The sequence below is a fragment of the Bremia lactucae genome, linkage group LG8 (genome assembly GCF_004359215.1).
Source record: "Bremia lactucae strain SF5 linkage group LG8, whole genome shotgun sequence".
NCBI classification, from domain to species: Eukaryota; Oomycota; class Peronosporomycetes; order Peronosporales; family Peronosporaceae; genus Bremia; species Bremia lactucae.
In genome coordinates this window covers 173,418-186,339 of record NC_090617.1, presented here as the reverse complement: position 1 = coordinate 186,339, position 12,922 = coordinate 173,418, and the positions used below count along the sequence as shown (strand labels likewise).

Below are 12,922 nucleotides of genomic sequence, written 5' to 3'. Positions count from 1 at the left end.
CCGTTGCCAAATGTACCTTTCCATCACTTGTGTTTAATACAGCTCAACAAATTATCGGTCTCGAATTTAAATTACGACTTAAAGATCATTGTCGAAATAAAATCTTTCACATCAGGATTCTTAATGTAAGAACAATATCGGTTAATGTCCATTAATCAAAATTGTTCTTACATTAAGAATCCTGATGTGAAAGATTTTATTTCCAGATGTGAAAGATTTTATTTCGACTCGATAAACACACAGTTTTTTTTTTTATATAATGTGGCGCTTACTTGCTTTTGTGAACCGAAATCGATGAGAATTTGCTTGACATCAATTTTAAAAATAGTAGCAAATATGCTGCAGCTACAGAGGTGGCCATCTTGCGCTGAACTTTTTCTCCCAAATGCAGATCACCCCAGCTGCCGCTGTATATCCCTAGCATCACACTGCAACCTAATTGCAATCATTATTCCTTGCCGGTGTATTACTAGCTTGCGTCTGAACATACCTCCACCAAAAAATGCTAAAAGTCCTCCAATGCGATGGCCTGCATTTTTCCACTGCCAGCTAGTCTTTTTACCACCAAAGGTGAAAGTGAGGCCCTGCACGTCACACTCAGTTGCGCAACCGCGTAAATTTCTAACTTTTTATACAAAATATCTTACCACCACCATGTTAAGCGTGCACAAAACGGCTGTGGCTCCCGCTAGCCATGAGTGTGTTGACGTAAAGTGGTCCTTACCGTACGCATTCTTGGTCATAAAAGCCGCTGCGCCGCCGGCACTAAGCAGCAGCATTCCCAGTATGAGAAAAGACATATGTATCTTTAACATGAGCTCCCTGTAGCATAGCATTAGTGTCAACTTTCATCCCTTACCCAAATTACCTACCGAGTCTGGAATGTTGTCACGCTCTTTCGCTCCTGCATCACAAAAATACCCACTGGGAAGCAAATCAGGTAGGCAAATGCGTTGGAAGCTGGATGCATGGCAAAGAGTGAAGGTGTAGCTATAGACTTTGATACAATCATGGCACACGGGGCACCCAGCAGGCCGCAGAGCACCGGGATTTCCAGCTTCTTAAACATCGTATTACTGAAAGCATCGTGTGCATTTTATTTAATTAGCGAAAGGTTACACCATTTAGTTACACTTAAGCCGCACTTTATGTGCATTATTGATTTACGCAGTAGCATCGCGTGCTCTGCAACGAATAGCACTGTGAGCCGAAATTGCTGTCCCGGGGTGGAAAATTAAATGCTCCACGCCCTCGTGTGCAGACCGTAAAGGAGGTTACGACAGCACTGATATAGACAAGCTCACCCTTTAGCACATGGTTTCATCCTTCCACTGCCAGTTTGCTTTCGTGCCCTCAAAAGTCAGCAGCAGCCCTTGAAAATATGTTCAGGCTAAAAAAAATACTTGTTACGAGAGCTGCCCATGAAAGGGGTTTAGTCAGGTGCTTTCACTACCAAATTGTTTCGTCATGAACACTGCAATACCAGCAGCACTGACCAACATTCCGGCGAAAGTCAACTGCAGGTGGAGCTTAGCTAGCCAGACACTTACAGAAAAATTTAAGTCATCGTCGCGAATATTTTGATGCAAAGAAGCGCATGACATACCGCTTTGCAGGATCCGTTTCATTTTTTCGATGTAGCATAGCTTGGAGCGCGCTGTGTAATGTGCAAATTATTGGAGATGAAAGATAATCTTATCAAGTGGTGCGACGCTGCATACCTAGGAAGGCAAACTAGGATCGCCACTGATTTGAAAAATGGGTGCAGTCCAATAAGTGATCAATCGGCTACGCAGCGTTCCACGATTATAGCGCAGGGAAGTAGGAAAAATGCCGCATTTAACGCCAGATCAGCCATAATATGAGATTGTTGGCTGTGTTAAGTTTACTTCGACAACAGTCAGTTGGTGTGAAAGGTTTAAATACACAAAATTTGTCCAGGATGTGCTCGAAACATAAATATTTTTAGCCGTGTGGCATTTTCGAGCGAGCTTCAATGTTATGTTTTAGAAACATTCCAATGTAACGCCTCATAATTCAGTAACATTAATCTTTTGAACCTCAAAGCGTTCTTACGAAAACAGATATCTAAATAGGCCAGTATTTTATCAGCTTTTTTACTTTCCTTCACAGCTATCAGGTGAATAGCGGCTAAAGGTAGCTAGCGTAGTATATCGAACGAAGCTCTGTCTTAGCATGACAGAGTGGCCCTTCGAGCGGGTTTACTTCCTATGCAGGCGGGCACGTCATAATGCGGCCACGTTCTACTTAGACACACACCCTAGCACAGCGAGAAAGCGATTAAACCTGCTTCTCTTGCGTGCAGTGAGGTAGTTGTGGTGGGCGCGGAAGCGACCTCACCCAACGCACTAAGTACTCTGGTTAAGTGTCGTCACGGAAGCGAAAATCCGTCTCCTCGTGCGCACTTACCAAGTAGGAAGTAGTTTTCAGACTGATTTATATTTAATCGTATTAAATATAAATACCTATTTTTACCAAATAAAATGTCATCTCGATAGATAACGCTTAATATGTATTGCGAGCGTATCTTTTTAGATACCTCGCGTAACGGATGACGTTAGCCGTCATCAGATGACGCCGGGCGTCATTCCTCCTAATGTGAATGCACCCATGTGCATCACATTACACAAGGTTGGTCACAAATGTGAACCGCACCCGAGTACTGGGTCTAACTACTATTATTAAGTAATTGACCATCCCCTTAAGTACACCAAGTGTACTTAACGGGGACTGTGTAACATAGGGCAACTTTAGCCCGTTACACTACCCCGCTTTACGAACGAATTTACATTTTTAAATTCGTCAAAGAGGAGAGAGGATCTGCGAGCAGCTTTACGCGCCGCTAGTTCACTCGATCACTCTAGCGCACGTGTTTCCATACATGGCGCCAAAGATGCCACCTAAAAGGGGCCACGTTGGTGGGTCGTCTGCGAAGACGCCCACTCAACCTCGCACTAAGCGCGCGCGCCGCGTTAATTCGCCGGCTGCGTCTAATGCCTTAGTCGGAACGCCGACAGCCACTGCGGCTGTCGCGTTAACAGGTCTAAAGGATCCATCCCACTTTAACAGTGAGGATGTTGATCCGTCGCTCACTGTCGACTACAACAATGATTCGACACCGTTGCCGTCACCTCATTATAGTGATGCGGACAACGAGCTCATGAGGAATGATGATGCGGCATTATTGCCCATCCAAACTTCTCTCATGGCTCACAACATGGAGACAGCAACATTTACGAATGCTGTCTCGTCGTCTGCACTGGAAAACGCAGCGACAGGTAATGAGAACGCTGCTTATAAAGGCGCAGCCGCTTCTCCGTTGGGTATAACCACAACGCCTTATGCTCAGACCATAATCCATAATGGTTCTGACATAGAGGATTCGGAGCCTAAAGCTCCGCTGATGACACGTGAACGTGCTCAGTCGGTGTCACAAGCCAGTCGTTTAAAACGTGGCTATGTGACGGGTGGCATTCCAAAGATGCCCCCTCCATCTAAATGGTCTCGTTTAGACGGGCCAAGAGCGTCGCTCTTAGAGCGCGCTCTTGTAGACGCACATAATTATTATGGCGTCTATCAATCATGGAGGGCTCAGGGAAAATCGCTTGGGCGTATTTTCCCGATCCCGGTCGTGTTGCGTTCAAATGAAACGCCCGACCAATACGAGGCGGAATTTCTGCGCCGCATTCAACCACATTCCGATGTGATGAAACAGCGGTCGCAGCGAATTAATTTCGCCCGTTTGCGTGTGAAAGAAATCATGGGTGGTACTGTACCCCCTGTTTCTTCTCACTACGCTACTTCTGCTAGTCCATTTGAGACTAGTGGAGCGATGCTTCTTTTCGTAGGCAGTCACCAAGCCGGGCACGTCGATACGCAGGGCGTCGACCGTTTTTTAAGAGTCGAACCTCTTCGGGTATCCTCACCACTCGACGAGGATCTGATACTTCTGCCTCACGGAGCGGTAGGCAAGCAACCTTCCAACAAGGAAGGTTTGATTCCCACAGGCATTCATCAGTGCAGGCGGCGCCCGATAGGAGTAGCAAATTCGCCTACCTATTCGCGGCTGCCTTACTCGCGTCCATTCAGTCGCAGGCGTTAAGTGCTGCAGAACGACGCATTGGGGATCTCGGGGTTAAAGTCCTGCGACTGATCTTGAATTTCATGATGACCGCGCGAAGGATCGTCAGGGTACGAACGCCTGAAACTTCGGCTTGACATCTTAACGAAGTTGATGCTGAGGAACCCGCATTACGCGCGTGGTATCCCTCGCTCTCCGAGCCCTCGTCCATGTGGAAAGAGAAGGTCGGAGGAAAGTCTTTCGCTTTTCTCATCTCTTCCATCTGTTTGACACTCGACTAATTGTCGGCTTCACCATCAGTCTCCTTAGACTGATGGGGATATGTGGCATCATTTGGGTCTACATACCGTTTGGGACGACCTACGTAAAAGATGGGGTGCATCTTTATATACGGGGGAAGGGTGAGCCTATAGTTTAGGTCTCCAACCTCTTCTACTACCGTAAAGGGCCCAATGAAACGCGGCACCAACTTCGTAGTACCTCCAGGTAGTACAGAAACTGCATATTTAGGTAGGGTAGCAGTACTTAATAGTATTTTTCTACACAACTCTCAAGCGTTCGTCATTTGCGATCATTTCGGTCGCATATTCTTTTGTTTGTCCTGTGCGCTTGCCATCGCATCACGGACTTTTCGTGTGATGGCTGATCGCTCATCCATAAAGCGCTGAGCCTCGCGTACGCTTTTCGAATCAAACTCGCCTATGACACCGCCGAGAGGTCGTACATAGGACGTTGTTTTATTAACCACTGCTAAAGGGGGGGTCACCAGGGCAAGTTTCTGTCGGTGAGATGATACCCTCGCGGGGCATCGTCAAATTGCCGAGACTATGTCTCTTTTTCTCGTCGAGCATAGTGAGGGGCCCTCTCCCACTAAGACTTGGGCTGCGCACAAACGAGGTTGGCGTCCGAGGATGGCGCAGCTCGTTTATATAAAACGGTGTCTCACCCGTACTGGCGTGGACACTGTTATTAATAGCGAGCTCCACAAAGGGGAGTCACTAACGTGCGTAATGGATCCGCCACGACCCAATTGGCACGTTCGGTTTGGTCATCGGTCTGGGGATGATCTGCGGTCGACATGTGGAGCTTGCTACCTAGCAGCTCGAGACATGTCACCAAAAACCAGACGTAAAACGTGGATCCCGGTCAGATACTATGGACTCGAGCTTCCCGTGTAGTCGGTATACATGATCCAGGAACAAGAGAGCTGCCTCCTTGCCTATGATCGATGTTTTACATGGTGCTAAATGGTCCATTTTGCTCAGTCTGCCTTCAAAGACGACTAGCCCCGTCTGACCCTTGTGGTCAGGCGGCATGCCAAATATAAAGTCCAGACTTACAGTCTTACAACAATCTGTTGGAATTGGTAGTGGCTTCAATGTTCACTGCTGGACGGTGCAGGCTTAACGCACTGACACGGTTCGCAAGAGCGAATATAGGTGGCCACTCAACGATATAGGTTAGGCAACCAAAATCATTTCGACACTTTTAGAAAATGTACTTTTACGGCTCAGATGCCCACTCGATGGCGCATCATGAAGCTCGTGAAGGATCATCAGCTTGAAATCTGTCATGAAGCTCGTAGATTCTCAAGGGATCAAAAGGTGACAACTGATGCCATATAAGGTCATCGCAGTAGCTAAATCGATTAATCTTAGCTTTCAGGTGCGACAGAAGATTTACCTTTCGTCCACCGAAGTGATCCAATAGAAGGCGACAATGTTCATCCTGACTGTAGCTTTCTTGAATATCAGAGGCTAACGAACCCGTTACACTGAATGCCTTCATGGCTGCCAACGTTGACGGCTGAATTTGTGCTTTAGCACTAGACACACTTTCCTGGTGTCTTACCTCGAAGTCTGGTCTGCGCAATAAAGCGTCAGCCAAGACATTGGACTTATCCGGCTTGTATTTAACTTTAAAATTAAATTCAGAGAAGAATGTAAGCCATCTTGCCATTCTAGGCGAGAGGTGGGGTGAGTTTATTGCGGGTCCGCAGTGATGCGTGAACCACAAATGGTTCGGTGCCCAATAGGTGCACTCGAAGCTTAAAAAACGCATACTTTATTGAATGTAGCTCTTTGTCATGCACAAGGCAGTTCAGTTCTGCGGCTTTTAAAAGCCGAGACTGATAAGAAATGACAGGGTTACCGCCGTCGTCATCCTTTTGCATGAGCACGCTGCCGATTGCAATATTTATTGCATCGCAGACGACGCTAAAAGGCTTATCCGCGTCTGGTGATGCCAAGACCGGTGCCTCTATAAAGAGATTGCTTCACTGGTGTGAAAGCATTTCTCGTTCTTTTGAGGAAACGCATTATGCGTCCTTTTCAAGGAGATCAGACAAGGCTTAATCGCTCAGCATAATTCTTGCTATATTTATGCAAATAATTAGTGAGCTCTCGGAATTGGCGCAAATCCTTCACGTGTCGTGGGATTGGTCATTCCTTTGCTGATTGTATTCAGTCTGGGTCTGCTCGTACACCATGTGTACCTACGATGCAGCCCAGCACAGGTATCTCGGGGACCCCAATGACGCACTTTTGCGAGTTGGCGTACAATTCAGCGTCACCCGAAGTCTGGGGCAACAGCGTCTAAATGACTCTATTTCGGTCAAACCGTCCCCGGCTCTTCTATGCCCGAATTCATCGTCAAAATATTGGGGGCGCGTAGGCACGGTGCTGACGCATCACGTGAGCCACCACTCGGTTTAATGTCGCCGGTTTGTTTTTCAAACCTTGGGCATCACAAGCCACTTCTAAAGCATATCGCTTGGGGTGCTTACTGCAGTTTTGGCTACGTCAGACTCTCTCGTGAGTACCTAATAGTAGCCATCTTTAAAATTCAACGCGGAAAAAATGGCTGACATCCCATGGAATTCATCATAACATCTTTCCTTGGGATTGGCGATTGCGTCGGTGTGGTCGCTGTGTTCAGCTTATTGTAAGCATGAATGCGCGATCCACCTGTGGCTTTACGCACACAAAAGGTCGGGCTGCAGTGAGGCGATTTGCTCTGTCGAAGAACTCATCCATATATTCGACTTGTTCTTTCGGCAACGGCCATTGTCTGGTCACAAAATACTTGGTGCCAGGTTCGAGATCAATTTCGTGCCCGACGTGTAACGGGGCACTACGACTTGTACTGCTTCAGAACAAGTCCACTCGCACTGCTTCATTTGCGAGTGCCCTACGTTATTTCACGTACACTGGTACATGCAGAGAAAGACTTCTCTTTAAGGCAACTAGCTTGAAGAGGGTTAAAGGAAATCTGTATTAATAAAATTAAGTATCTCTTAATCTATCTTTGTAAATGTTGTCTTAACTATAAACTAATACTAAACATGTAAATGAATTCTTATCTATCTTATCTCGTAACTCTCTTTGATTACTTCTACAGCTGATTAGTCTGCGGAATAAATAGACATAATGGTCTATACCTATTTATGGATAAGAATTCAGGAAATTACTATTTAAAGTAATTTCCTCCAAATATTATCTATCTTTTAGATAATATTAATTAACAACCTTTTAGTGTTAATTTCATGTAACGATACACCCCGTTACACCAAAGGTATTTGGAAAGGATTAGAATTAGGGAAAAGTAAAACTGTATTAATATATTTAGTTTCCTACGAAACGATCTTCTATCTAGTACTGAACTTATTATATTAATCATTAACTATGTATGGCGCCCCCTTGCACACCCCACAATCGTCTTAGAACAATTGGCGGGCTATAATGTGCTTTAGATCGAGCAGATTCAACAAAATGGACCGAAAGATGGTCAAATACGCCATTATTCGTTTGTCGATGCTTAATTCAACTCATCAATAGAGCAAATGTCTTATTGCATCAATATTACCCGATTTGGACATATTGGAACTATTTATGTCAAAATTAAAAGAGATAATTATTTTGTACTTCTTTATCTTTTTTCCTCTCATAGAAAATTAAATTGATTATTCCTCTTGTAGGAAATAATACACACGTAATGTCGTATGTTCTATATTTTCCAAACGAAAAAAGTCAACTGTGGATGGGCATGGCGTAGTACACCAGCGAAACAACGCCCAGCTGCATTGTGCATACGAGATACCCACGTGGCAACACAGGATGAAGCTGAGCTCTTACAATTGGAGCGACCTCATTTATGGGGCAAGCAGCTCGATCCCAACCGAACTCGTATGTTCTGTTGGAGTATCCATGCGGCGTAGCCGTTTTGCTGACACCTTCAGCGGCAGTGACAGCAGCGGCGTGGAACTTAGATCGACGGCATGCGCGGGCCATCAGTATTACTGTGCACGACGTTACTATCCTACCCATTTTTGCGCCTGACGAGCGGGTGGAGTTTTCTTAAGTCCTTGCATATGTGAGCATTTGATGAGCAATTTTAACAGGGTGCAGAGCCCCCAATTAGATTAATTAAGTCCATGGGTTGCCAGCAGGCCCGTGAGTTCCGCTCTGCGTCTCTCTAGCTTGCTGGCGGCCCGTGGACCCAGCCGATTGAATCTTAGGGACTATGCAAAGGATGATGGGTATCGAACCGGTGACCTGTGGGATGCACCGCCATGCCTTACCCGACTGAGCAAGAGGATCTGGCAATACCTTAGAAGGTCTGCTAACATGATTCGAGACTTGACGAACTTGGCTTCGGGAGAAGGATATGACGGATCACTTCACGTAGTAAGACAAGGAAGGTGCCAGCAGAATATACCGCTTTTATGTGCCGCAAAAGACTGGGCTAGATCCTCCGATCACAATAAATTGGAGTTGTGTTTACAAGTATCAAAGCCCACGCGCACGTTTCGAAAACGGCTGCACCGAGCTTACCCCATCTTAACAAAATAGCCGGACCGGATCCGAGATGAGTTGTTAAGGCAATGGAGACATGCTCACCGACGAATGGCGATGTGGGATGCGGGTAATTTGGAGTGCACCTGATCCATTCCAGCGATAACGAATCGAGTAAAATAGCGGAGCCGTCGCTTCGTCGCAAAAAAAATCAGACGACACTGCCGGCAGCAATTTCTGGCGCGTCGGCAGTGAACATCGGCCAACGTGGACGAGATGCGGGAGAATTACCTGGTCAGGTTAGGTGCGCGGTTTGAGCGGACTTACAAGAGAGAAGGCCAATTGGGAACGCGATCAGAACGTCATCGGATTGCGAGCGCGCCATGAGTTCAGACATAATATGTGTATAGCAGATAAATTTGCCCCGAATGGTCACCGGTGTTGAGCTCAGTCATCGAACTGTCGATGAGGCAGCATTACCAACGCCGTGGCGGTATTTTGCGAAAGTTCCGTTTGAGCAGAGACTCATGCAAGAACGACAATGCAATGCTTATGTAGCTTATCATAGAGAATGAAAATTCACTGCTGTGATCAAGCTGAGCCGGCACGAAGCGACCGGTTCAGGCGGTATGAATTATGATTTCTACAAGGATACGGCTCCCTGCTTGTCCCGGCACGAGTCACTATTAGCAATCAAACCCTCGGTGGGGCTGACATGCCTCCTTCTTATCTAGCAACGCTCATTATCCCACTGCGAATCGATGACGCTACGGATCTTAGGCCGATCTCTCGCAAAAAGCTACAAGGTATTTGCGAAGGTGCTGGCTACACGGGTCCAGACTTGCTTGCCTAGAATTATTAGCGATTCCTAAAGGGCTTCGTTTAAGGGCGCAGAATGTCAGAAACAGTGATGGCCTAGCTGACGACTGCGAATAGCCGAGAGGGTATGGAAGCTGACTGTAGTAGGTGTATTTTATTACTCGACTTTCGAAATGCGTACGACACGGTAAGCCGAATATTCCTAAATGAGACTATGCGTCAGTTGCACTGTCATTCCGCAGCTCTACGTTAGCACCATGCAATGCATGAAATTAGTTAATCATATCAAATTAGGGCTCACACATGACAAGCTTTAATTCGAATAGTAAAATAATCGAATTTTGCTGGGTGCATTTTCACACATGCTCCTTTCTGCTTCCTGAAACCGCAGTCAGTCAAATTGATTTATGTAATGACATTCACAGTTATCGACATCGTCCACATTCTGATGTTTTTGCCCTTTTTCAAATCGCACGACAAGCTTGCCTTTTTTTGGAGCTGACGTGAGAACGAAAAACTTCAGGCAGGGCATTACGACTTTAGCTTTTTTAATAACAGTCCTGAAGCCATGACGAAGGCACAAATCACAGAACGCACCATGCAGTTTCAGGACGAGCTACCGTCGTTGCCGTTGCCCTCACTCGAGCAGACTTTAAATACATACGTCAAGAGTTGTGAACCGCTGCTGTCGAGCAGTGAATTGGATCATACCATGGCAGTGTGTCACGACTTTCTGCATGGCGTGGGACCTCAGCTGCAGGCTATTCTCCAAGAGCGCGCCGACACGGAGCGTAACTGGATCGAAGAGTGGTGGGAAAGTTTTGCATACTTGCAGCCGCGGTACCCATCGGCCATTAACATAAATTGGTACGGAGTCCTTCCTGGCAATTGGGGGCCTCAAGACATGAGTCAATGCGAAGCCGCCTCCATCTTTGCGGTCGCTATTCTAAAGTTTCGCAATAACGTACTGAAGTACGTAATGTAGCTATCGGGAGGCTGGCTTGAAGTAACTATCTGGCGATTTTGTCTTGTAAAGGGAGAAGTATCCACCGGAGAAGATGATGGGTCAACCGCTGTGTATGTACTCGTACACTCGTATGTTTAATACGTGCGTCATTCCTGGTGAAAGGTGTGACAAGTTGGTATCGTATCCACATGACGCCAAGCACATAATTGTGCTTAAAAACAATTGCATGTGGGCATTGCAAGTGCTTGATGCTGATGGAAGTGAGATCTCTCTCGCAAATATTCTTCGGTATGATACTGATTGAGTCATTTAATAGTGGCTATGCTTATGGAGAAATAAAATGTGTAGACAATTTGAGCTTGTCCGAGATGAAGCCACTAATCTATCCGACTTGGACCGCTACCCGCCAGTAAGTATTTTAACGTCCGAAAATCGCACCAACTGGGCCAAGGTACGATGTTAAATTGATTTCTTATCTAGACTATGTGTTCCTGACGCTTATTTCCGTAGGCTCGAGACCATATATTGTCACTGGACGACATGAACAAGCAATCATTTGACCTGATAGAGCAGGCGTTGTTTTGTGTCGCTTTAGATGAGAGTTCTGCTTCGACGTACGATGAGATTGCACGCAACTCTTTGCTTGGAGACGGACGGAATCGCTGGTACGATAAGCCCTTCACGCTCATCGTTCACGCGAATGCTCGCGGCGGCGTAAATGGCCAGCATGCTTGGGCAGATGCCCTCGTAGTAGTTCGCTTGTTTGATTATTGTATCAAGTATGTGAATGAAAACTTTAAGGCCAAGTTTGCGAATCGTGCGAATTTGGAGCCGACGCTTAAGCTGAAGCCAAAATTATTGACCTGGGTATTGGATTATACCGCCTATACTGCTATCGAAGGTGCCAGCGTCGCCGTCGAGAAATTGATATTCAACAGTGATCTTGCGACCATGCATTTCAATCACTACGGCACGACTTTTTTGAAGCGGCAGAAGCTCACTCCAGACTTTTTTATGCAAATAGCTATCCAATTGGCGCATTACAAGATGCACAAGCGAGTTCCTGCTGTTTACGAGACGGCGCACACGCGGCTATTTTATCATGGACGGACGGAAACCATTCGTTCTTTGTCAAGTGAGTCGCTCGCGTTTGTAAAATTGATGGAGTCAAGCGTATCGGATGGAGTGAAATGGGATGCATTGCAAAAGGCCATTAGTGTCCACATGGAAACGTTGAAGAATAGTTTGACGGGAAACGGCATTGACCGCCATCTTATGGGATTGCAGATTGTGGCCGAGATGTCAGGAATCTTGCCAAAACCGTCGCTGTTTACGGACCGGGCCTTTGAAATCAGCAAAAAGTATTTAATTTCTACGAGCAACATTAGCGGTGGTCCTCAGTCTTGTCCCATCTGGGGCGGATTCTCCGCAATGTACAATGAAGGCTATGGGGTGTGTTACGCATTGCAGCCAGACCGTATAGATGTGAGCATTACACGCTATCATGTGTGCCCGGAGACAAGTGCGGCTTCATTTAAGCGCTTTTTGGAGACGGCGCTGCTGGAAATGGTCGACCTTTGCCTCACGAGTAGCCTCGTTGGCTTGTCAAAGATATGAGTTCAATCGACACCCTTATTTTTAGAAATTAAAGTGAACAAAACAAATTAAAACATTTTTGAAACGTTGAAAGATCGTATAGTCGTGAAAATAGTAGATTTATCTGACAAAAATATTTCTTGAATACTCTGCCATTGAAAGCAAGTACTTGTCACAAACCTTAAAGCTTTAATGGCACGCACCCCACCACTATTTGTCGTGGTCTACTGATGTGGCCTGCTTAATTGGAAAAAAAAATCTTCCATTAATGCAAACACGTGCGATGTAACGGGCCAAAGTTGCCATAATGTTACACAGTCCCCGTAAAGTACACTTGGTGCACTTAGGTGTAACGGGGCACTTCGACTTGTACTGCTTCAGTACAAGTCCACTTCGCACTGCGCACTGCTTCAGTTGCGAGTGGTGCCCTACGTTATTTCACGTACACTTAGTACGTGCAAAGGAAGACTTCTCTTTAAGGTAACTAGCTTAAAGAGGGTAAAATGAAAACTGTATTAATATAATGAAGTGTCTCTTTTTCTATCTTTGTAAATGCTAACTTAATTACAATCTAATACTAAACATGTAATAGAATTCTTATCTTTATCTTATCTGTAGGTCTCTCTTTGATTACCTCTACAGCTG

At 45.8% G+C, this 12,922-nt stretch overlaps 2 protein-coding genes across 2 annotated transcripts; one reads left to right on the top strand and one right to left on the bottom strand.

Moving 5' to 3' along the window:
• Window positions 1-1,155: 1,155 nt before the first annotated feature.
• CCR75_008999 (uncharacterized protein) lies at window positions 1,156-1,644 on the bottom strand (the record flags this gene model as incomplete). The annotated part of the gene is made up of 4 exons (XM_067967046.1): window positions 1,156-1,285; window positions 1,315-1,372; window positions 1,451-1,545; window positions 1,607-1,644. The coding sequence occupies 4 exons, from the start codon at window positions 1,642-1,644 to the stop codon at window positions 1,156-1,158; spliced, it is 321 nt and encodes a 106-aa protein (XP_067823441.1).
• An 8,638-nt stretch (window positions 1,645-10,282) lies between these two features.
• On the top strand, window positions 10,283-12,372 carry CCR75_009000 (uncharacterized protein; the record flags this gene model as incomplete). Its single annotated transcript, XM_067967047.1, has 4 exons — window positions 10,283-10,686; window positions 10,751-10,969; window positions 11,030-11,132; window positions 11,192-12,372. 4 exons carry the CDS (start codon window positions 10,283-10,285, stop codon window positions 12,296-12,298), a joined length of 1,833 nt encoding a protein of 610 aa, XP_067823537.1. The 3' UTR covers window positions 12,299-12,372.
• Window positions 12,373-12,922: the final 550 nt, after the last annotated feature.